This window comes from Pogona vitticeps, chromosome 4, assembly GCF_051106095.1.
Source record: "Pogona vitticeps strain Pit_001003342236 chromosome 4, PviZW2.1, whole genome shotgun sequence".
NCBI classification, from domain to species: domain Eukaryota; kingdom Metazoa; phylum Chordata; class Lepidosauria; order Squamata; family Agamidae; genus Pogona; species Pogona vitticeps.
This window is the reverse complement of record NC_135786.1, coordinates 197,089,035-197,113,584: the sequence shown is the minus strand read 5'-3', so window position 1 is coordinate 197,113,584 and position 24,550 is coordinate 197,089,035. Positions and strand designations below refer to the sequence as shown.

Here is a 24,550-nt window from a genome sequence, read left to right as displayed (position 1 = left end):
ATTTTACAGTTCTAACCTCTCATGTTTTAAAATAAATCCAGTCCAAAATACTGTTCAAATTGGCAACACATTCATCAATGGAGAAAAGCTTTACTAGTAATGCCTGCAATGTTAGATTTAAAAAAATCTGTTTTGATTAAATGTATTCTCAAAGGCTTTCACAGCCGGGATCTGATGGTTGTTGTAGGTTTTTCGGGGTGTTTGTCCATGTTTTGAGTAACTTGACCTCTTCTGCTGCAGCAAACAGTACTAGGTTCAGAACTTTGGATGTTAACATTGTTTTTATTTTTAAAACTGGAAATATAAAAATGGCAAACAAATGTTTGAAAGTAATGGTTAACATTAGAGTTTTGCTGTATTGGCGATTAGTCATTATGTTATTCTACAAATTAGGGTGCCCTTGTGAGCCCAACCAATTATCTGCTGCACAAAGTATCATTAGTTGCAACATGTTACTTACAAGCTCTGACAAGGCTGTTGAATTCAGATAACCCTCATAGCAAGTACAGATTAGTTTCTCTTAATGCGTTTGTGTTAGTTCCAGAACAAAATTTAAAGTTACTTTTACAGAAGGTAAAGTAATTACTTTGCGTAATCACATTTTATTCAAGAAATCAGCAAATCAGTGTTCCTCCTCCAAGGAAAAGCAGAAAAGACATTACACAACTTACACTACTACCCTGTTTCCCCGAAAATAAGACCTAGCCTAAAAATAAGCCCTACTATGATTTTTCAGGATGCTCATAATGTAAGCTCTACCCCAAAAATAAGCCCCAGTTAAGTGAAACCCCGCCCTCCATCATTGTGTAATAACCAGAAGATGCATGACTGTATTTGAATACATATAGATTGTTGTACACGGAAAATAAAACCTCCGAAAATAAGCCCTAAAGCGTTTTTGAAGCAAAAATTAATATAAGGCCCTGTTTTATTTTCGGGGGAACACAACAGATTCGCTGATCCAAAATGAAAACCCATACTGTACTTTACAGGCCAGTGGCATTTTATTCTTCACTCCTCCATGTTCCTTTGCATTGAATCATTAACTTAAAAGAATTAGTGCAGTTTATGACTGACAGTTGCAAAAGTTTATTTTTTTTACTTCTAATTTAAGATGTTTAAGGCAATAGAATTTAAATACAGTAGAGTGATTCTGTAAGCAGTGAGATAAACCTAAATGGTCATCTGCAAAACACACTATTTAAAATATCAATGGAATGATAAATACTAGCTATGCTCAGTTTAACTGGCATGCTTTGTAAACAAGATTACTAGAACCAGTTAATTAGCACTACACAGAATTCTAAACATTCTTCAAACAGAAAGACTAGGAGCAGCTGTATACATAGAGCACAGATAGCAAATACTAACAATTGCAGGAGACAGCTTCATTGATACTAATGGCTTATAGAAATAGTGTTGAATTATACAAGATCATCTTATGAAAAAACATTATGCAGTTTGTTTTGACAAACATAAGGCTAGAAAAGTCAGTCAGAGCAAGGTAATATGTTGTATTGAACATTCTCAGCCATAACAATGCAAATACTCAATGCAGCATCTCTCATCTTGGCTTAAAAGAAAGGTTCATGTGCAGAAAAAATGTTGCAGAGTAAATAGTAGCCAATGCTTAGCAGTGTTGTTTTCAATCACATGCATATCAACTGAGTATTAGACTTCAGGGATAGTATGATCCATAAGAGACTTCATAATGCTTGAAGCCATCCTGAAAATAAGAACAAAGATTCTTTAACATTAAAAGCATATAGAAAAACCAATGTTACATGATTTGAATATTCTTACAGTCCTTGAAATTTGAGTTAATTGCCACTTGAGAACTTTATTTGTATACTCAAGTTCATTCTCAACATACATGCATTTTTATTCAATACTGGATAAAGCGATTTGGAACACAGATGGAAGTTCCAACTCAAATGTGTTTTACAGTATCTGGACACAATTCAGATAAAGCATGTTCTCCATATCTTTAGGAAATATGAGTTCATAATTTACTAAACTTAACCAACTTAAAATGGAAATATATTTTACACATACCTCTTTATCATATGTTCAAAGATCTGAGAAGGCATGATAGTGATTGTCACTATATTTCCAGCTGTTGACAATATATCTGCAATTTGAGCATCCTGTTAAGCAAAATATAAAATGTATTAATTCTTGAGAAACCTTAATGTACACAGGAAGTTTTTTGTGGTCTCAGCTCTGTCTTACTGACAACAGCAGTGTTAATTCTTTTAGATACTTTGTATTCTACTGAGGTGAATGCATACTTCAAAATAAAATATGCATACATGGAGGTAAAGGACAGTCTGTTTATACAATTAAAAAACAGGCCTACCTAAAGGAAATAGTTAAAGACCAAGAAATAAACACATAAAAGGCAGAAAGCTTCAGTCGTGTATGAAAAACAAGAAGTGCAGATTGTTAGATCATGCTGAATAGCTCAGTATCTGACTATGGAGCCAGAGGTTAGAAATTTGATTCCCTACTATGCCTCCTTGGAGGAGGCTAGACTTTATGATCCATAGGGTTCCTTCTAGCTCCGCAGGTCTAAAAGTATTACTGGAAAATACAAGACAATATATGACTGGTATTATGTAACAGATACCAAAGTGCAAAAAAAAAAAAAAATCTTGGGAGACTGGCTACCACACAAAATCATTGCTTCCTTGCTGTCACATCTGAAGTTGGAATAGTGATGATGATGTCCTGGCTCTGGTGGTGGAGAAGTTCTAATAGTGCTACTGTAAAAGGCATCACATTCATGACCACTTGTTAATTACTACAACCCAATAACTAAAGCACAGGCACATTATTTATTTATTTAAAATATTTTTATCCCACCTTTCTCCTTAAATGACCCAAAGCAGCTTATACTGTATTATTAAAAGACAATATTAAAACTAAAAACAGTGAATATACAAATACTAAAAAATGATGAAATACCATACAAAGAAACAACCAAAACATAGGTAATCCAATCCATTTAAAAACTTCACTCACACAGTCAGTCACTCAGGGAAAGCCTGCCTGAAAAGAAAGGTCTTTGCCAGCTCGTGGACATATGACAGCTTCTTAGCTACACCACCATTATCATACTGCATGCTACCAAATCCTCAGTGCTAGCAGGGTCTATTGGAGAATCTCACATGTACTACCACTACTAAGCAACTTTTGTTGGTCTTACCAGTGAAACGGAACAGCTTATTTCTTTTAACTAACAAGAACACCAGCAACTTTTAAAAAGAGGGAGCAAACGTTGAGCTGAATCCTATCAGTCATGTATGTCTGACACTTAAAAAATCTGAGCACTGAAGAAGCGACTAAGAAAATGATTAAGAGACAATAACTTGCTTCAAATAGAAACAGAAATCTGCTTTAGCACCACCACAGGGATGTAACGATGCTCCCTTATAATAGAAACACACAGGAGTACTTCCCAGGATACAGTGAAAATAATATCCAATATTCAGAAAATAACACAAAGTATTACTGCTCTTCTGAAGAAAAGAGATTTTCTTACCATTCTTTTATGAAACGTGACTGAGACCTGTTCTACGTAAACAATTCTTAGCGACTGTGGCAACAATTCACAAGTATTAGATAAAGCAGGCAGAAACAGAAACATGTTTATTATGTTTCATAGTCCTTCACATATTTCCTACGTACAGACATGTATGAGGTACGCCTCATGAGTTTGTCTTAGGAGGGTTTTTTTTTACATAAATATCTGCAGAAACACTGTACTTGCAGACACTATGTTACATGGCATGTAGCGTATGCACAGGTGTACACACAGACACACATACCACATTCTTTTTACTCTTGAAGCAAAGCATATCACTCACCTTCAGGCCAATTATGTTCTGCCCATTAATTTCACATATGTTGTGTTCAGTCAGAAGTCCATTTCTAGCAGCTGAACTGTCTTTCACTATTGAAGTTATTTTTCCATTTTTGAATATAAAGCCAACATGTCCTGTGCTGTCCTTATGCATGGTAATAGTTCGCCCAAAAGGCCTATAAGAAAAGTATTCACAACTCACTATCTAAAGTATTTATTCAAAACAATACAATCATCAAATTGGACATTACTGGTCTCACATTAACTAGACACACTTGATAAAATTTGAACATTCTCCTTACCAATTTATCGACATAAACCCCAAATAGTTAATCAAATATAACATGTTTCTGAAAGCTTTACCTGTCACGAATTATCATTGAAATTCTCTCTCCAGGTATTTGCTTCAGAACTTTATGGGCTTTTTCAGAACTCCATCCTGCACAGTTTTCACCATTGATTTGCAAAACCTGATCTCCAAATCGTAAGCCAGAGAGTGATGCTGGAGAATTTGCCTGAACCAACTGGACGAATATGCCCTAAACAGAGATGCATCTGAATGTTAAGATAAAACAAGCAATGTATCTATCTAGTTCATTTTTTCATAAGTATGCAAGAGAACGTAAGAGAATGACACATCACACATGCACTTGCTACCACTTTTAATGCAACATGTTCTACATTTAGTTATGTTGCCAGTTCATCAAAAAGTTTATTAAACATTGCTTTGTATGTTTTTTAAAAATACACAGCTTGTTAACCCAAAGTATATCTTTCTTAGTAGTATCACTCCTATAAATCATATAGTCAGCTTTTTTTAAAAAACAACAACCAATTTCAGAATGCAAAGTATTTTTAATTTTATCATCTCATAAATTGAATGTAATTCAAACTTTTAAATCATTCTGTTATTTTCCAGATTTCAACGCAATAGTTACAATTTTACAACTGAGAAATATACCCTTTCTGAAGATGTGGTAGATTATCAGAGCATTAATAAAATTAGAGAAAACAAAATTCAGCCTCAAAATCAATCCACTGGATTAGCAATTTTACAATGTCTTCTCAGTTTTCAGAACTGAGATACATAGATGGATATAAATGGATCCCAAAAGAATACATACATTGTCTACTGATTTAAGCCGAAGACCAATTTTTCCATCTTGATCTTTACACAAGATTACTTCACGAACCCCTTGCTTAATTTCAGCTCGACGAATTCCAACATCATTTCCAGTTACTGGAGCCACCATGTAATTCGCTGCTGAAGGCCTTGCAACAAGCTGAAGATTAGAAAACCGGCATAAATAGATTTTAAAAGCAAGGCCAAACCAAATTTCATATACAGTATAGGCCTTTGCCTCAAGCTATGAATGAGGATTTCAGGACAACAGTTTTGTACTTTATCAAAACAGTGTGATTTTAGCCTAAGACCCATACATCTACAATCACTATACAACTCAGGTATTTTCAAGCTAGGTGCATATGTCCATTGTTTACCAAAGCAATCCTGCAAAAGGAAGGATCACTTCTGCATAGAGGCATACTTGTTTTTCTAGCACATAAAAATACCTTGTTTATAAAGAAAGAAAGAAAGATTAATAAAATGCAAGGAAACCTAAAAGAACTCTTGCTTTATTGGATTGACACTTACCACCTGTGAATCTGCAGTAGAAACCATTCCCATGTTTCTCTGTATCTCTTCTTCGTTCAGGCTTAGACCCATGTACTGGGAAAGTTCAGGATACAGTCTGGGATAAAGACCTTTTGAAAGTTTAAAGAGTTAAGTCAAAAATTGTCCCTAATATTAATAACATGAACCGAACTGTCATAAAATAACAATGCAAGCCAGTGTGATGTAGTGGATAGTGTTAGACTTTTGACACAGAAGACATAGGCTTAAATCCCTGCTCAGCCATGGAACCTCACTGAGTGTGGCAAGAGTAACTACTGCTTGAAGACTTCACATTATTTGGAAACTCTGTCATTGTGTCATAAGTCAGAAGCAACTTGGCAGCTCATAGCCACAACAATAACAACTACAGTGGTGCCTCGACTTACAAGCGCCCCTACTTATGAGAATTTCGAGTTACGACCAGCTCCGGCCGCAAAATTTTGCTTCTACTTGCGACCGGAGCTTTTATTTATTTTTTACCAGTTTTTATTACTACTGTTAACGCCTGGGGTACATTATGGGCACAAGTTGTTTAAATAAAAGATAAGATCATAACAAATAAATAGAACTGATGCATATGAAGACAATTACAATATCTAGAGTGCTTTAATGTATGATGTCAAGTACTTGTCTAATTTATTTTTTTCTAAGTTGTTTCTGAATTCCTTTGGATTTTATCTTTTGGTTTAATAAAAGAACAGATGAATTTATTTCTGTGAAATATATATTTTCATTCCCTAGATTTTACTTTCTCACATAGTCACTTACTTCCATCTTGAAAGACAGGTGCTGAGGCTTCAGACAGAATTGCAGGATTAGCTGGATTTGAAGCAAAAGATGTTTGTGCCTACAAAAAAAATACTTTATGAAAGTACAGATACGTACTGATCTCATTTCCATTTTTATCATTTTCCTAATTATACCAACCAAACTCAGTTTAGGTAAGCATGTCTCCTAGGTCTTCACCAGAAATGATGTGAATATATACAATTAAGGTTTATTTTATAACTTCTCCTGTAAATGCATTTGAAAGAACAGGCTGTACTCTACAAAAACATGCATAAAATAATGTGTTAAAGGTGCAACAAAACTCTTGGGGTTTTTTTTTTGTTTGTTTTTTGTTTTGGCAACAGACTCAAATGGCAAACCCCACCCTGCCTCCCAGCAGTTAATTCTAAGCTCCAGTCTGAGTAGTGGATAAAAATTATCTCCTAGGATCAGAGAAACAGAAGTCTGGATCCTAACAGCTAAGAATCCAAAATTATTGATGGTAATAGATTCCAAGAGAAAGGAGTTATAAAAATACAAAAGATGAAAAAGCATAGCCCTTCCTGGCCTGAAGGATCCATTATTAGTAGTCTTCAATGATGAAAAGTCTTGGCTCCAATGTAATATACCAAAATAAATCTGTCTTTATTTTGCTGTAATGATATTTATATATTTGAATTGTAGATATGACGTGATAGATGAATGGATGAGCTAGAATATGGTAATCTACCAAAGAAGCCAAATGAAGAGGGAAACATTCGGCAGAGATTCTTCATGAATTGAATTATAGGGTTACGATATCATGTTCTTGTCTAACAAACTGCAGGGGTCCCCAACCCCCAGTCTGCTGCCAATATATGGCCTTTGCAGGACCGGGCCAGGAGACAGATCTCCTGCACACCCACTTGCACACACAGCCCACCAACCCACATGGGTGCCCCACCCACCTGCACGTGCACACCCCACTCACACACGAGCACACCACGCCCATCCATGCATGAGTGCACCATGCCCATCTGCGAGCATGCCACGCCCATTCATGCATGCGTGTGAGCCTCGCCCACCCGCGAATGTGTGCAAGTGCACCTTGTTCACCTGCATGAGCATGCCATGCCCACCCATGAGTGGGGTGTGTGCCAACCCCGCCAACCGGTCTGCAGTTTGGAAAATGTTGGGGACCACTGCCATACTAAATTCTTGTATCCAACAAAGCAGTACAAGATTACTACTCTTGTATATACCTTGTTTGTACATAGTTCTACACGAAAAGCATAAAATTTGCACAGCAAAACGTATTCTAACTGCCTTTAAATCAGGAAAGTAAACTTCTACAGAGATTCTGAACGTGCCAAGTAGACCAATTACTCAAGAAATTAGATTTTTCAGAAAAGGAGCAACAAAGACTTTTTTAAAAAATGCACACAGGCTGTGATCAATGTATCCTCTAATTTTCAACAATGCCAGATTATAACAGCAGAAAAACTGAGTATCAGACTAGAACTGGGCTCAGCTTCCCACTCTACCATGGGGTTCCCTGTGTGACTTATCATTTGGATGCAGGGCTGGATTACTGTGCAGGTCAAACCTCAGCAGAGGGCATGGCCTTGATATCACATGCCCTTGCGAGAGAACTAATGAGTGCTTCTGAGTTATACTAAAGCAGTGATGTCCAACTTTAGCCCTCCAGATGTTCTTGGGCTTCAACTCCCAGAAATCCTGGCCAACAGAGGTGGTGGTGAAGGCTTCTGGGAGCTATAGTCTAAGAACATCTGGAGGGCCAAGGTTAGACACCACTGTACTAAAGCCAAGGACTTGCAGCCCAAAGGGAAAGGCCTCAGAATTCCTCTACAAGCCAAATGGAAAGATGAACTGTACCTAAAGAGATATATGTAGTGTTACAGCAAAAGAAGACCCGCCACCCCCAATCCAGGCTGTGAGAATAAGAAGGGAGGCAAAATTCTCTGAGACGAGGCCTAGATCCTTCTCAGTTTGGATTGGGACCAAGGCTAGGCCAGCTTCCCCTCCTTGATCAATAAACAATAACAAAGCAAAATTCTCAAATTATTATGGTTTTTATTTTCAACAAAATTAATTCCTTCTATAAAATGCACAGGGGCATACCTGAATTACTTTGTCCACCTTTAGATCTTCTAGCGAAGGATATAGTGACATTTTCAAACAATTTCACTGCATAAGAAAAAAAAATACAAGAGAATCCTAAAGTGAACAAATGCAACACAATCACATTCATTTTAGATGTAGTTTGTTAAAAAAAAACAGCAGTTTACTGGCATAAGTGGACATAGTGCTATACCATTTAATTTTTAATCAGCTCTGCTTGATGCGGAATAAACAATTTTAGAAATCAGATCTCTGTAAAGTACATACAGTACAGGCTCATATATACATATTCATCACTTAGAAGCAAATATTACTGTGTCCAACAGGACTTAGTATCAGTTAGGAATCAAAATCAGATATGGGAAATATATGGTTCTTTAGATATTCTTGAAACCCCTTTTCCAATCAAGTTGAGCCAGAACAGCCAATAGTGAGATTCAAAGGGAGCTGCTGTTCAGTAACATCTGTAAAGTCATATATTCCCTATCTCTGATCTATACAGCAACACACCACAGTATGATAATTCATCTGGGACATGAAAGGCAAGCTAGATAAGAATACAGAAAAACAAAAGCTTCCTTACAATGTTCCAGATGATGCATCTGTGAAAACTTGTATACTTCCACTGGTAAGTGAGTAAAGAAAATAAAGCTGTGTTGCTTCTGGTGAGTGCACCATAAGAAATGGTTGTTGTTGCTGCTTGCTATATTTGAGGTGTTACCTTCTCAGCACCAACTCCATGACTGACAATGTGGGGTGACACAGGAAGGAGAAATCACAGAAATATTTTGACTATTCCTCCAACACTCCATCATTTCAATCTGAGAAAAACCATTTGCACTAAAGTCAGAGCTTAGAACAAAGAAGAAATTGCTGGAAACTTGGATTCTATTCATTCTAACCCCGATTCTCAAATAATTTATTAATTAGCACTGTCTTCTCTTTCTCTACAGAAGGACACAAATAGGAGATGAATAGTTAACACTTTTCAAAAGATCCATTTGGTCAAGAATCCACAAATATTAAACTGACGGACTACCTAACTGGCCAGCCCCTATCTGTGTTCTCAACAAAGCAAATCTTCATCCCACGTCTTCTGGAAAGTACAGTGGTGCCTCGCTTGATGAGGATAATTTGTTCCATTCAAATCTCTGTTAAGCAAAATCCTCGTCAAGCGAAATAAAAAAGCCCATTGAAATGCACTGAAAACCGGTTCAATGCGTTTCAGTGGGTGAAATACCTCAGCGTCCAGCAAAGATCCTCTATAGGGCGGCCATTTTCCGGTGCCTGTAATGCGAGGAATCTGACCTAAAGCACAGCGGGGAGCTGTTTTGCACAGCGGACAGCCATTTTGAAACCCAATGTTTTTGATCATCACTAAGCGAAAAATCGGTTCCCAAAGCAGGGAATCAATCAACATTAAGCAAAAAAAGCCCATTCAGTCATTGTTTAGCTATCGCAATAGCGATCACAAAAAACTAATTGTCAAGCGCTTTCCTTGTCTAACGAGGTAATAATCAAGTGAGGCACCACTGTACAGGTGATTGTGGGGAAAGGGTAATGATTTATCTCATGTGTTCCATCAGACAGATTTTAAGAAAGAAAAGGAGAAGCTTTCCTAATACAAATTTGTTGTTGTTGTTATTATTAATTTATTTAATTTGTGTCCTGCCCATCTAGACCGAAATCTACTCTGGGCAGCTAATAACACTCAAGAATAATAAAAAATAAAATAACATTAGTACAATTGAAAATAGCAAATAAATTAGGTTTTGACAGGAGGAAAGGCCTGCCTAAAGAGCCAGGTTTTGAGTTAGCTCTTAAAAGCACCCAGCGAGGGAGTCAGACAAATTTCTGGGGGGAGACTGTTCCAGAGGCGAGGGGCCACTGCCGAGAAGGCCTGGTTTTTTGTTCTTTCTCTTCAGGTCTCCCTAGGCATTAGACCCCTCAGCCGCCCCTCTTGACTAAAGTGAGTGATTCAGGTAAGTCTAGGTGGGAGAAGGCATTCCACCAGATATTGAGGTCCTAAACCATTTAGGGCTTTATATGTCATCATTAGTACAGTACTTTGAAATCAATGCAGAAACGAACGGGCAGCCAATGCAGGGCAGCCAGAGTAGGGGAGATATGTTGATCTTTTCTCACCCCAGTAAGAAGTCTGGTTGCCGCGTTCTGCACCATTTGAAGCTTTCACATCAATCTCAAAGGTAGCCCCAAGTAGAGCAAATTACATTTGCTGTAGTCTCTATTCTCGAGACTACAGGTGCATGGACCAGAGAGGCGAGGGCCCCCACATCAAGATAGGAATGCAGGTGGCAATACATTGAAGATGGAAACAGGCAGTATGGATCACTGAAGCTACCTGGGTCTCCACATAATAAGCGCCGGCTCAAGATGGACCCCCAGACTGCAAACCAAATTTAAATAATTTGAGCTACAAAAGGATAAGGTATACACATATTCAGAAGAAACCTTTTAATGGGTCACATACCCACTTAGCTTTTTTTATTAACATTTTGTGTTGGGAGAGAAAAGCAATGAAGTTCTTGCTAGAAGCCAGATTCTTAAAATATTTCAGGATTTGAAGGTAACCAAGGAGATGCCTAGCAATAGGCTAGAACTGTGAGTTCTGAAATAATACACATGAAACACAGTGCCCAGACCTAAGGTCCTTAAGGATTTGCCATATTGCTGTTCCCTCCATATTATTCCAGTAAACAAGCCCGGTTTTAGCTTCAATTAATGTTCCACAAGTGGAATTTGGGACACCCATTCTTGTTGAACAGGCTAAGGACACCTCTCTCTTGTGTATATAACGAATGCTATATGTAAAACCAATCCACTGGACAGAAACTGTCAGTTTCAGCTAATGCTCCATGTACAGCTAGATAGACATACCTGAGTATCATCAATGTGTAGGTAATAAAAGTGTTATAGGGATAATGGAGTTTGATTTGTTATGCAATGGGAAATGTGTACAAACAGATCTGTAGGAAAAAAAGGTAGGCTTCACTTGTACTAACTGCTAGCACTTAATATTAAAAAGTGGAAGTTTTTTTAAAATTTAAAATTATCCTTGTGGGAAAGCAAACTAAGCTCACAGAACATCCAGTTCAGAATGATTCAGCCCTGTGAGATGAGGATGAAAATGTAATTATTGACAAAAAGTGGTCTCTGTATGAGTGGGTGTATGTCTGCAAACATACAGGATGACATGAAAATCCAGGTCTATCCAGTTATGCATCTTCAATATGATTTAGGTTACAAGTCCCAGAATCCTTGAGCACAAAGAATACTGCCAGGGCTTGTAAGTTGTGTAGTCAAAAACTTTGAGACAAAACTTTACAGCCAATTAGATGTCTAATGGGAAAATGCAAAGGCAAAAGACATTTGGAGATCAATGTCATTTATGGTGTTTGTGTCAACACCAGGATCCCTGAACTAAGTTAAAGAACACAGAGCAAATGTAATAAAAATAGTGAAAACCAACCATGCACTGTCAACTCTGGCTACGCACTCTAAAGCAGTGGTTCTTAACCTGGGCAATATCGCCCCCCAGGGGGCAATTTCATTTTTTAGGGGGGCGAGGGGGGGCGATGGAACAAAAGGGGCGATGCAGGGGCGAAGGAACAGAAGGGGGGGTGATGGAGCGAGCCAAACCTGAGAAGGCAGCTGCAGCGGCGGTGCTGGCAGCGGATCCGGCATGTGGATCCAGAGCAGCTGGTGCTGGCAGTGGATTGGTGCTGCCACTGCTGCCAAACCTGAGAAGGCGGCTGTAGCCACAGTGCTGGCAGTGGATCTGGCACGTGGATCCAGAGCAGCTGGTGCTGGCAGTGGATCAGGTGCCGCTACCGCCGCCAAACCTGAGAAGGCGGCTGCAGCCACAGTGCTGGCAACAGATCCGGCATGTGGATCCAGAGCAGCTGGTGCTGCCAGCAGATCTGGTGCCGCTGCTGCTGCAGGCGATTGATAACTTCCTCAAGGGGGCGTTTCTTTCAAAAAGGTTAAGAACCACTGCTCTAAAGGAAGGAAAAGAATGGCATAATAAGGCAGTGTTGTTCTGTATAGCATAAACTGGAAAATTTAAAACGTGAAAGAGCAATTGATTACTAGCCAGGTGCTATCATTCCATCCACAAAAATTGCTGAGATATTGAGATGAAAAATAAAATAAGGCATTGAAACAAAAAAGTTATAGCAATGAACAACTATAATTACCCTTGCATTGATTATTTATTTATTTATTTAACTTATATGCCGCCCACACTACCCGAAGTTATGATCATGATAAAGTAGTAAAATTGTCTCTATGTGGGGCTGTCATCAGGCCTGATCCGAAGACTACAGAGGGTCCAGAATGTGACAGCAAGGCCGGTGACTGGTGTGGGCAATTTTGACCACATCACCCCAGTTCTGACCTTCACTGGTTACCTATTGTGTCCTGGATCTGGTTCAAAGTTTTAACATTCACATATAAAGACCTTGATGGTTTAGGACCACATTACCTGTTGGAATATCTTTTCCCTATGTCATCTGCCCGACCCACCATATTCATTTAAACCAGGCTCCTCTGTGTAGCCACCCCAAGAGGGGCCCACAAATCTTCTACTAGGGGTAGGGACTTCTCCGTGGTGGCACCAAGGTTATAGAACCAACTCCCAGAGGAGCTGCCCCTGTCCCCCCTCCCTCTACTCATTTAGGAAGCAGCTAAAAAATCTACTCTTCAGGGGAGCCGACCCCAGTTGAACATCCTATGTCCGGTTTCCACTTCAGGCTGAGAACTGACTGTGCCATTGGTTTGCTAGTTTTTAGACTGACATTTTAGTGTTTTGTTTTGCTGTAGTTCTATTTTAACTTTGTGTAAGGTATACAAATAAAATTTAATTAATTAATTAATTAAAAGACTGATCAAACCAAAACAGAAACACAAATACAAGGTATTAATAACACAGATGAATGGCTGGATAGCTCAATGGGTTGGACCACCTGGCTGTGGACTCATGGGTTTGCAGTTCGATTCCTCACTATAGAAGAGCCAGCTTGTGCAACCTTCAATAAGATGTATGGTCCTAGATCACTATTAGAAGGAGTGATTGGTAAACCATCAGAACAATTTGGCTTAACTGTGGTTTGATTTGCAGTCTCTCTTTTACAGATAGTGCTAAAATGTATCAACGCAGTGATGAGGTGATCTAGCAATGAACTAGCAGTTTGTTTTTTAAAAAACAAATATATACTTTGGGGTGACTACGGAGAAGGATCATGGCGGTGGATATTCCTGCTGTCCCAAAACACCAGCTTGGTCACTATAACACCACCTCGAGTTACACACCCATATCCTTTTTCAGAATGAAACAATCATACAGGGAAAACACACTCAAATCATTCTAGCTTTTAAAAAAGTAGAAGCCCCCCGTAAGCAACGTATTCAAACGATTACTTTATATTTAGAAAACTCTGAAAAGGATTACCATAAGTCTGAATCAACTAGTGGTATAAAATAATAATTACTATCATAACTCTGGAAAAGTACCAGAAGTCTTAGAAAACTGAAGAGCAGAATAAAGAAAGTAATCAAAGAACGCTTATCCAGAAAAAGAAGTTTTGACCAAGAGAAAACAGTAAGTAACACAAACTTGGTCAGAAGAAATGCAAACAGACAAGATGGAATCTAAAAAAAAAAAAAAAAAAGACACAGATATCATTAGTTACACTAAGAGCAATAATTGAGGGAGAGGCGGGGGCACGAACCTTTAAATACATCAGAAGCAGAAATCACCCAAAGGAGCCGCTGGACCACTAAATGATGAATTAAAGGAGTGCTAAGAGAAGACAAAGAAATTAGAATATGAATTAATTTTTCACATCTGTCTTCACTGCAGAATATATAGGAGATTCATGTGCCTCAACTGATATTTTCTGGAAAGGAGAATGGAAGCTAAGGTAAATAATGGTAACAAAGGTAAAAGGTAAAGGTTCCCCTTGACAATTTGTCCAGCCGTGTCCGACTCTAGGGGGCGGTGCTCATCTCAGTTTCCAACTCTTAGAGCCAGTGTTTGTCCAAAGACAATCTTCCAGGGCCAGCACGACTACATACAGAACGCTGTTACCTTCCCACCGTGGTGGTATCTATTTATCTACTCGCATTTTGCATGTTTTCGAACTGCTAGGTTGACGGGAACTGGGACAAGCGACGGGGGCTCACTCCAACGCGTGGATTCCATCTTACGACTGCAGGTCTTCTGACCTTGCAGCACAGAGGCTTCTGCGGTTTAACCAGCAGCGCCACCACATCCCTATGATGGTAACAAAACAAACAAACCACAACACAAAAACATGATATAGACTAACCAAGATATATTTTAATGTGAATTTCTATGGATCATGTGGACTTTCATCTCTCTCTCTTTTTGTCTAATACACTTGCACTGACTAACACAGCTGCTTCTTCGAATGGTAAAAAAAAACCCGAGGTTCCAGCTTTACTGGCAAACTGTAAAGAAGCCACCAGGTCCAGATGGCATTAATTTCAAAAGTTTTTAAAAGATTCTAAGGTGAAAATGCCAATCCTGTAATACCCAATTTGTAATCCCACAATCAAACTCTATACTAGAAAACTTGAAATGGCCAATGTGGCATCCACTTTAAAATAGGGAACAAAGAAATAACATTCTTAACACAATGTTCTGGATAAAGAACAGCCATATAGTACAACACACATTGACAGAAAAAAATATATCAAAGTTTCAGAAAAAGTCTGTTTCCCTATCTTTTAAAATGTTTATGTGTTAACAAATATGTACATAGGGATGACTCACTAGACAAAAGATACTCTGGATTTCCAAAAGGCTTTTAACAAATCCCTCACAGAAGCTAAGCAAATTGATTGATAAGAGATTCTTTCATAGGTCAATAACTGGATAAAGAATATAATACAGGAAGTAGAAATGGACAATTCTTGCAACAGAAGAATGTGGGTCTCTCTAACTTTCTGTATTGTCACCCACTCTCTTTAACTCATCTGTAAAATATAAGCTCAGTAGAACAGTGAGGTATGTTTGCTTGCAACACCAAATTATTTACTATGGCCCAAGTCCTTCCTGTTGCTTGGCATTGGAAACTGAATTATAGAATCAAAGGGATTTTGGTGAGTCAACTCTGCTGCAAGTCCCACTCATTCAAAACAGGCTTCCTTGTGATTTATTATGCTAAATTAAGTCAATTAGAGCATGCCCATGGCCACATCTAATGTGACTTACTACATCAGGCAACAGGATTTTGGCCAGGGTTCAAAACAAAAAGGACCCTAATCCTCTACGATGAACATTTCAAACTGCACAACAGCTTTTAAAATTGCAAATGCAGGTAAATGTAATGAAATATAAAGAGTTATGGGTTGGGTGGGAGGTGAATATCCTAAATTATATACAGTGATATATATATATATATATATGCTCTCTAGATTGAGAAAGTCCAGCTGAAATGCATGTGGGACTTCCTGTTCGTTGATGATGCCACTGTTGTTGCCCACTCTGCTGAAGACTTCCAACAACACATGAATCCTTTTACCAAGGCCTGCCAAGACTCTGGATTAACAATCAGTCTGAAGATAACACAAGTAATTGGCCAGGGTGTGGACTCGCCTCCCTCTATTACCATCTCCACAAAAAAAATTGGAGGTTGTTCATGATTTTGTGTACCTTGGCTCAACAATCTCTTACACCCTCTCCCTAGATGTCGAGCTGGACAAACACACTGGCAAAGACATAAGACATAAGAAATTTATTTGTCATCGCACTCACAAGTGGGTGCAACGAAATGAGGTGCTCTTCCCCAAGGTAGAATTGAACAACACCACTACAAAAAAAGTTAAAATATACACAACACTCACCATACAGATATATATACCCCGTTTCTCCCAGCAATTAAAATTCCACCAAAAACTTATGACCCCGCATTTAAACTCAATACTGCACTTGGGTAAAAGCTGTTCTTGAATCTGCTTGTCCTTGCTTTCAATACCCTGAATCTCCTTCTCAATGGTAATAGTTTAAAGAGCTGATGTCCCGGATGAGAGGAGTCTTTCAGTATGTTAGATATCTTCCTCTTACATCTGTTCTTATACAATTCTTCCAAAGAGGGGAGTGAACAGCCAATGATGTTTTGGGCTGTCTTAATCACCCTTTGAATTGCCTTTTTCTCTGCCACTGTGCAGCTTGTGAACCATACACAGAGACAGTAGGATAATATGCTCTCAATCGAACTCCGATAGAAGGTGGTTAACAAACTCTCAGTCAATTGTTGTTTTCTAAGAATCCTTAGAAAATACAACCGTTGTTGCGCCTTCCTGATTAACGCATCGGTGTTTGCACTCCAAGTCAGGTCATTTGTTATGATGGTCCCAAGACACATATTTGGTATCACCTGGCAGGACAAAGTTCCAAATAGAGTAGTACTAGAACGAGCTGGAATTTTTAGCATGTATACACTGAAACAGCGACGTGTACGGTGGCTTGGGCATCTTGTGAGAATGGCTGATGGTCGGATTCCAAAAGATGTATGGACAATTAGTGCAGGGAAAGCACCCCAGAGGAAGACCACAGCTGTGATACAAGGATATCTGCAAGCAGGATCTGAAGGCCTTAGGAATGGACCTCAACAGATGGGAAACCTTGACATCTGAGCATTCAGCCTGGAGGCAGGCGGTACATCGTGGCCTCTCCCATTTTGAAGAGACCCTTGTCCAGCAGGCCAAGGAAAAGAGGCTGTCCCGAAACCAGAAAAATTAGAGAGCTGGACAGGGGGCAGATTGTATTTGTCTTCAGTGTGGAAAGGATTGTCACTCTTGAATTGGCCTTCTCAGCCACACTAGATGCTGTTCCAAGTCCTCCATACAGAGCACGTTACCATAGTCTCTCGAGACTAAAGGATGCCTAATCTAAAAAACAGTGACAGGATCTGAACTAGTGGTGAATGACCAAGAAAGGGGCACCCAGGTCAGTAATCAATAACAACACTGCCCTAGTGTGCAATTTTTATAAGTACAACAAACATACGGTAGAGATTCTTATAAATAGAAAGACAAATAAAACCACCAACACCATGCTATATAAATCTATGATGTCATCACACTTGGAATAACCAGTAGTGTTCTCCTCTACAGAAAAATACTGTACAGCTGAAGAAAACACTGAAATGGTCAGTGGGCTACAGAAAGCCCATTATAAGGAAAAGTTACATCTGATTTTTTTTTTTGTTAGAAAATAGCAAAGGTGGCAATGAAAGAGGTACAGATGATAGTTGACATAGATAAAGGAGAATTGAGACTTTCTCTCCTCTCATAACACTTATACCCTGGGTCATCCAGTGTGTCTCTGTCTGATTAATACTAACATTTGGATTGATCACACATTACCTGCTAAATCACAATTGTGAACAGAATTGCTTGAGATTCTGTTCACAATTGTGAAACTTGTATCTGTGAAGATTCTCAGTCATCCAGTTGAAGTTATCTCGAAGTTGAGTCATGGCAACTGAACTTCTTTCTTATTATCCTTTGATGACCAAGATGTACTTATTTTGGACCAAGAAGATAGGTGGTTTGAGAGACGGGTCAGGTAGGCCATAGATGTGAATACAGAAAATCCCTCACTCAGCAGAGATAGAGGCTTAGATACAATCTGTCTCCTATTTATCATGCTGCCCTTTCATCTATCCTCAGAAGGATCAGAACCATACACCAGAAAGACCACTGTTAAGGATTGTTAACTACCCATGACAATGGGTGGAGAAGTACTGCAGAGGTGGATTTTTCAGTCACCCCCAGGTCCTTTGTCCATCTATTCAGACCAGGGGGAAGTGAAACCAAACTGAAGGGTATATATCAGGGGTCTCCCACTAACTCTCCTTGGACTGAAGAAAAAGCTAATTGGATAAGTAGCGAAACGTTTCAACCTAATAAGAAGTCCAGTTACCATGCCTCAACTTCCAGATAGTGAAACTTATTTCCAAACAAAAATGTGTAGGGTTTTTGATCGAAATTAATTGCAAGGACACCGCTAAATGAGTGTGCACATACAGATGGCTGAAAAAATATATATACTGTATTCAGACAAAGCAGAATCCGAAGTTGGCAACTGCAACAGTAGGCGACTGTTTGTTTCCAGTAAAAATCAGTGAGATCCCAGGAACATTTCAAGCTTATGGGAAAATAACCATGTTATGCACAAAACCAGAACTACTTCCTTCTCCCACTTTTAAGTAAACATCCTACGTAATATAAACGAAATGGAATCCATCTTCCGTTGTTTCGTTTTCTAACATTCCCTACAACTCCCATCTCCAAAACTCTATTGAAAAAGAGGGACGGGCAGCGAAATGTCCCCCGTCCCGCCCCACACGACTAACCCAGCTTTCCTCGATCCACAATTCACTCTTTTAAGTTTCCTCCCCTGGCTGGAGATGGCGAGCCAGGGCTCGGCTCCCAGCCCTCCTTAGGCAGAGCCTTTCAAAAGGCTGGGAAGGCAGCCAGACCGTTCCCTCCCTCTCGACTCTGAAGAGGGGCTCAGATCCGCTCTTACTCTTCCCGCCGCCCACCCCGGAGTTGAGAGGAGGGGGAAACAGACGCCCAAACCAGGGCGTGGCGCCCGTGCACTTCGGACCTAAGCCCCGGCACCAATCTCGGTAGCCTCAGGGGCCGCCAGCCGAGGCGCGCCCCAGAGCATGTCAAGAAGGCCCGAGACGTTTCCGCACCAAAAGGCACAAGCGGCCGACTGGGCCTCAGACTTTGCGCTTCTCTGTTGGCGGGAGGAGGAAACTTTCCCCTCACGCCGCCCTGAGCCCCCCCCCCCAAAAGTAGGGAAGGCCTGGTCCAGCCCATCCTGGCTTCACCAGCCTGTTCTCCCCCCTTGGAATCCGACTTTTCGCTTTCCTCCCCCCCCCACCCCCACCCCCACCCCCACCAGGTTTCTAAGCCCGCGACATGCTCACCGGGGCAGGACCGGACTCTCGAACCGAAGGCGCTCTCTTTCTTTCACGTCTCCGCGATGCCTCGGAGGGAGAAGTACTAACCACAAACAGCGGGAGGAGAGGCTTCCGCGCCTGCGCCGCCTTCAGGGGCCCCTCGTGACGGCCAACGAAACGCCTGGAGGAGGAGGGGGGGGGAAAGGCTCACGAAATGAGGCAGGTGAGTGGCGGGGTTAAGCAGGCCCCCTTGATGAGACCCAATCCAAAACGAGCAAATCGAGCCTCGTCTGGCGTTGCTGGATTATAAATCCCCTCAGCCCTGGGGAGACCATGGTGAGGCATGATGGGAGCTGTAGTCCCACTATCTCTGAGTAGCCCACCCGCTGTACGGTTGGAAACGGGAAGGCTTTTGCCTCAACCGTTTTATCACGTAATGTAACCTTTTCAGGCTAATAAAGTTGTTTCCGTGTGAGCTCTTGTAGATTGCAGCACTCTTTCACAGACACAGCTGGGCCACAGGGTTACACAAAACTTATGTGCTGTAGGGGAGGACATTGATAATTGCATATTAATAAGTGTTGATGAGCTTCTGAGGTGACAATGGCATTATTGATGCATATAATGAAGACTCCTTAGCGACCTTGGAATAAAACTTCCTGCTGCTGGGATTGCAAACTGATCCTTTCATGTAGCTGCAACTTTCCACATATCTCCTTTCTGGATGCTTTTTTTACAGATAAGATATTTTGAAAAGTTCTGCCTGTAACTGTCTGAGATGTGGGGATCCTCAGGAAACTGCAGTATCTGACTTGTGTTACTGACTCATGGTACAATCCAGGCTGAAGATATACTGGCCCAAGTAGGTCTGAGATGTGCAGAAAACTCCTGAGCCACCATAAGTACCTTTGTGGTAGCAGAACCTCCTTTGAGGTGTATGAGTTCAGCTTGATCTGTTCACACAGTTGCTGTGCTGACTGACATCAGCAGGCAGAACAACAACAACCAAAATCAGAGCAGAAAAGGAGAGAAGCGGGATAGGAGCTGATTTCCTCCATATCCAAGCCACTCTCAGCCTAGTCATATAGCCACAATGTAAGCACAATATCAAACCAGGCATCAGGGTTGACCTTAGTAACATCCTAGGCTGGAAGGGTTTTGTATTTTGCACAGTCTCAACTGGACTCCTGTCAGTTTCTGCCATCTTCACTAGTCAGGATTGCATCTTAGGTTAAAAACCTAGTCATATCTATTCATAGATAAATGCTTCTAGAGAGCAGTGGCTCCCAGATACCAGAACAATCCCACTGAAGTTAAGAGAGTGAGGAGATTCTTGGATCTAAAACTTGAAATCTTTAACACCTGCTGCTGGCCTGCCGTAACCAGAGCAAAAGAAATGGGGAGCAAAGCTGGGTTTTCCTTTCTACCGTGCTGTAGAATAGTAAAATAAAAATCTGAAGTTCATTTCCATGCAAATAATGAATGAGGGAAAAATAACATCAAAATAGCTAAAACACTAATAACAGTTGAAGGTGCATTTAGCTCACTATTTCGTCTGTTGCAGGGATGGGGATGAACTGGTTAGTCCTTTTTTCCAGCATTCACATAACATCATTGATGCAGTGAACCAGCCCATCCCCAGAGCATTCCTGCCTGTACATTTCTCGGTTCTTGTCAAGAGCTTTTATTTTTTGATGTGGATTGTATCACTTCATTTTGGTTTGTTTCCAGCACATACAGTACCTGGAAATGAGCTAAAGTGAACATTGCCCTTTGATTTTCCCATATTGTGAAGTGGCTTAAGACAGCCACTTAAGGGTACAGTGGTGCCTCGATTTATGACCATAATCCATTCCGGAAGATAGACGTAACTCGAAATGGTCGTAAGTCGAAGCACCATTTCCCATAGGAATGCACTGAAATGCAATTAATCTGTTCTGGCTGAAGAAAAACATCACCAAAAAAAGTCACTGCAAGACTCATTGGAAATGCGATTAATCCCTTCCAGCCGAAGGGGGGGGGAAGCAATCAAGTGTGCAAGACCCATCGGAAATGCACAGAAAACGAATGAAGCCGATCAGAAATGCACAGAGAACAAAGGGGGCGGGTCAGAAATGCAAAGAAATGCAAAGAAAATAAAGGAAAAAGCAAGGGAAGCATGCAGGACCCATTGGAAATGGAGGGAAAACCCAAAAAGCAACCAAATTGCCCAAGACCCATCAGAAATTGGGGGGAAAAGCAAAAAAACCAACAAACGCCCCCATGACCTATCAGAAATGGGGGGAGAAAAAAAACAAAAAACAAACCCCCCAAGACCCATCACAGTACAGAAACATAACTCCCCCAGCTCAAACCCAAGCTGCAAAAACACCCGAAACAGTTTTTAAAAAGCAGAAAACAGCACCTTGCCTTACCAGGCAGCCCGAAGCCTCCCTGCAAATACACACACAGTTCCAGAAACAGGAGGAGGCAGTCCCATGCCTCAGACGATGATGTACACTCTCTAACTGCTGGGGTGAAAGAGCTACAAAGAAGCAGCCTCATCGCCACCTACAGTTAGAAATTTGAATTTCCTTCCCTTTTTTTCCTGCCCTTTTCTGTTCGTAAGTGGAAGCTCTGGCCACAAGTAGAAGCAAAATTTTGTGGCCGGAGCTGGTCGTACCTCGAAATGGTCGTAAGTAGAGACATTTGTAAGTCGAGGAACCACTGTATTGGCAAATTAAATACTTCCTTATTTTTAAAGACTGTATTAGGGCAGTGAAGATGTAGTGCCTTACGTATATAAAAAGTAAAAAACTTCCTCTGAGAAGCTTGGTGCAACGAGGGCTTTTCTTTTCTTCTTTTTATTTTCATGGCATGTTTTACAGCTCAGGTTAAGAGCTTGCCGCTAGCCAAATCCACTGCCAGCTACATAAACCATGTAACACCATCAGTCACAACCATATTTTGTTTAAAAGTTTCATATCCAACCACTACCCCACACAACATTCCTAGGTTACATCGGTCTTGCGGAAGCCTTTAGGGACAGTAGGATGGGGGGGAGAGTCTTAAATGTCCAGAAATTACTGATGATAGTCCTAGCAGTCATAGTAGAACCAGTGGCTCCAATTTTCAGACATTGCTTGAGGACCAACAGGAGCCTAAAGGAGTCTAGGAACATTGAGGCAGGGAATAGGAAACTTTATTAACAAAATGTAGCTGTGGCAGATGACATTATCAGGCTTATATGGTACAACTTGACATTATTGGATTTCAGCCAATAAATTTAATTGCTTTCCAAAAAGCTGCTAGACTGAACATTGTAGCGACATATGTATTAAGATTTGTTTTGATCTGTACTCTCTTGAAAATAAATCTGATAAGCTTTCATTTAAGATGGTGTTCTGTGACAGATCTCAAGTGTCCTTTGTGTATTACTTTCATTGTATCTTCTACTTTTATGTAAGTAATCTTTATCAGAGTCAGACATCAGACTCCATCCCATACAAGGTCTGTTGTAAAAATATGTAAATCTGTTTCCCAAGATATTCTGAGCCCAGATGCTTTAACATATATGCAATTACTAATCAACCAACCATTTGTAAATTGTTGATGTTAAATCTTTAATTCATAACAAGGGAGATAAACAGATGTTTTTAAAACTTCTGGGTATTGATTGTAACCTAGCAATGAAATATTGATTCCCGACAGATGTTCTTAGACTAAAACACCCAGACGCCTTCACCACTAGCTGTGCTGGCCAGGATTTCTGCAAGTTGCAGTCCAAGAATATCTGGGGATCAGCCATGTGGGCAATACGGGGTTGAGATTATTGGACATCAGTTGCTTGTCTTTTAGGAAAATGTTTTCAATATGGAAAATACCCTTTTCTTTCTATCCTTTAAACTCTCAGCACTTCTAAACCGGATGATTTAAAATAACAAAGAGGGAGACAGAATTAAAAGTTCAGCCCATGGCTTCTGAGATCTTAGAGCTTTTTTAATAAAAAGGAATGGCAATTCAGCTTAGGTCTATTTCAGGGGATTTCTTTATGTGGCAAATCTGAGTTTATAGTCCCATAGAGCCCCACAAAATGATTGTATCATCACATCTCAGATATGAATTTACTTTGTTTCTCATATTGCATAATGCTATCAGATGTTGGATAATTTGGAACTTCCTTTAATTTCGCATCCACTGAGCATGGATGTGTCAGGGAGATGATTAACTATGCCAGCTCCAGAGGTGGTATAATTTTTCTTGCACTTTGGATGTGTTTCATGGAAATGGGGAGGGGCTTTGGATAATATGGATACATAAGATGAAAGTTCTATCTGATCCATGATTGCTGTTCCATACATGCCAGTTTTCACCTGTTATCTAGCTCATGTAGGTTTGAATTGGCTCCATAGAAAAACAGAATTGCTTCACAGATCATGGTGTTTTGTTTTGTTTTTCACATAAGTGTATGTGGATATGGGAGAGAGGAAGTGTCAGAGTAATTATTTGAATCACATTGATACACTCTAAGCTTTGCAAGAGAAATTATGTAGGAGACGTTTGCTTAACAGGGAAACAGTATAACATTCTCATGGTTAGTTCTGCTAACCAGTCTCATGACAAATTGCCCTCTTCCTAATTTTTTGTATTTGCTATGGATCATGCAAATGAAGAAGGGAAAGGAAGTTGCTGACATTCAAGCAGCTGATTTCTAGATGTTGCGATTCTGCAACTCAGCAAAGTTCACTGTCGAGTCAAATTCGTCTTCAAATATAGCCCGTTTAAAGGTAGTTAAAATTTTCATAGCTCTTTCTCACATATGAGAAAAAAACTGATTTCACAGCTATGTTATTGCTTCTGTTAATTATCAAATGGTATAATATTTCTGGGATCCCTAAGATTCTGTTGTTCTGTAGAAGATGTCAGTTGTTTCTTAGATGTGAGAAAATGTGACATTATTTCTGTATCTTTCATGTTTCAGATAATAGTATAATAGATAAGGTGTTACTTATGTAATCAGCTGGCTGAAATCCAATTGTTTATTGTGTTAAGTTGCACTAGAATAGGCCCACTGAATCAGTGTGGATTTGGTGAGTCAAATCCTCTGTAAATTCCACTGATTCAAATGAGCCTATGCTACTTGTGACATACTTTAATGTAGCAAGCAGCAATTAGAGTAGA

At 40.0% G+C, this 24,550-nt stretch overlaps 1 protein-coding gene across 2 annotated transcripts; it reads right to left on the bottom strand.

Moving 5' to 3' along the window:
- Positions 1-262: 262 nt before the first annotated feature.
- Positions 263-19,592, bottom strand: SDCBP (syndecan binding protein). Of its 2 annotated transcripts, XM_072998957.2 has the most exons (10): positions 19,418-19,583; positions 14,180-14,250; positions 8,430-8,495; positions 6,309-6,387; positions 5,520-5,629; positions 4,990-5,148; positions 4,229-4,404; positions 3,870-4,041; positions 2,056-2,147; positions 263-1,726 (listed from the first exon to the last, which is right to left on the bottom strand). In XM_072998957.2, exons 3-10 carry the CDS (start codon positions 8,478-8,480, stop codon positions 1,672-1,674), a joined length of 894 nt encoding a protein of 297 aa, XP_072855058.2. In that variant the 5' UTR covers positions 8,481-8,495; positions 14,180-14,250; positions 19,418-19,583; the 3' UTR covers positions 263-1,671. The 2 variants fall into 2 exon arrangements, with proteins under 2 accessions (XP_072855058.2, XP_020667143.3); XM_020811484.3 differs by lacking the exon at positions 14,180-14,250 and having other exon boundaries at positions 19,418-19,592.
- Positions 19,593-24,550: the final 4,958 nt, after the last annotated feature.

Bases quoted from the DNA above. Each gene is read 5' to 3' on its own strand.
- SDCBP (XM_020811484.3), bottom strand. From the start codon at position 8,480: ATGTCACTATATCCTTCGCTAGAAGATCTAAAGGTGGACAAAGTAATT. The intron at 2,148-3,869 runs GTGAGTGATATG...TTTGCTTAACAG, and splicing joins AGAACATAATTGGCCTGAAG to GATGCTCAAATTGCAGATAT. The intron at 1,727-2,055 runs GTATGTGTAAAA...TCTTATTTTCAG, and splicing joins TTTGAACATATGATAAAGAG to GATGGCTTCAAGCATTATGA.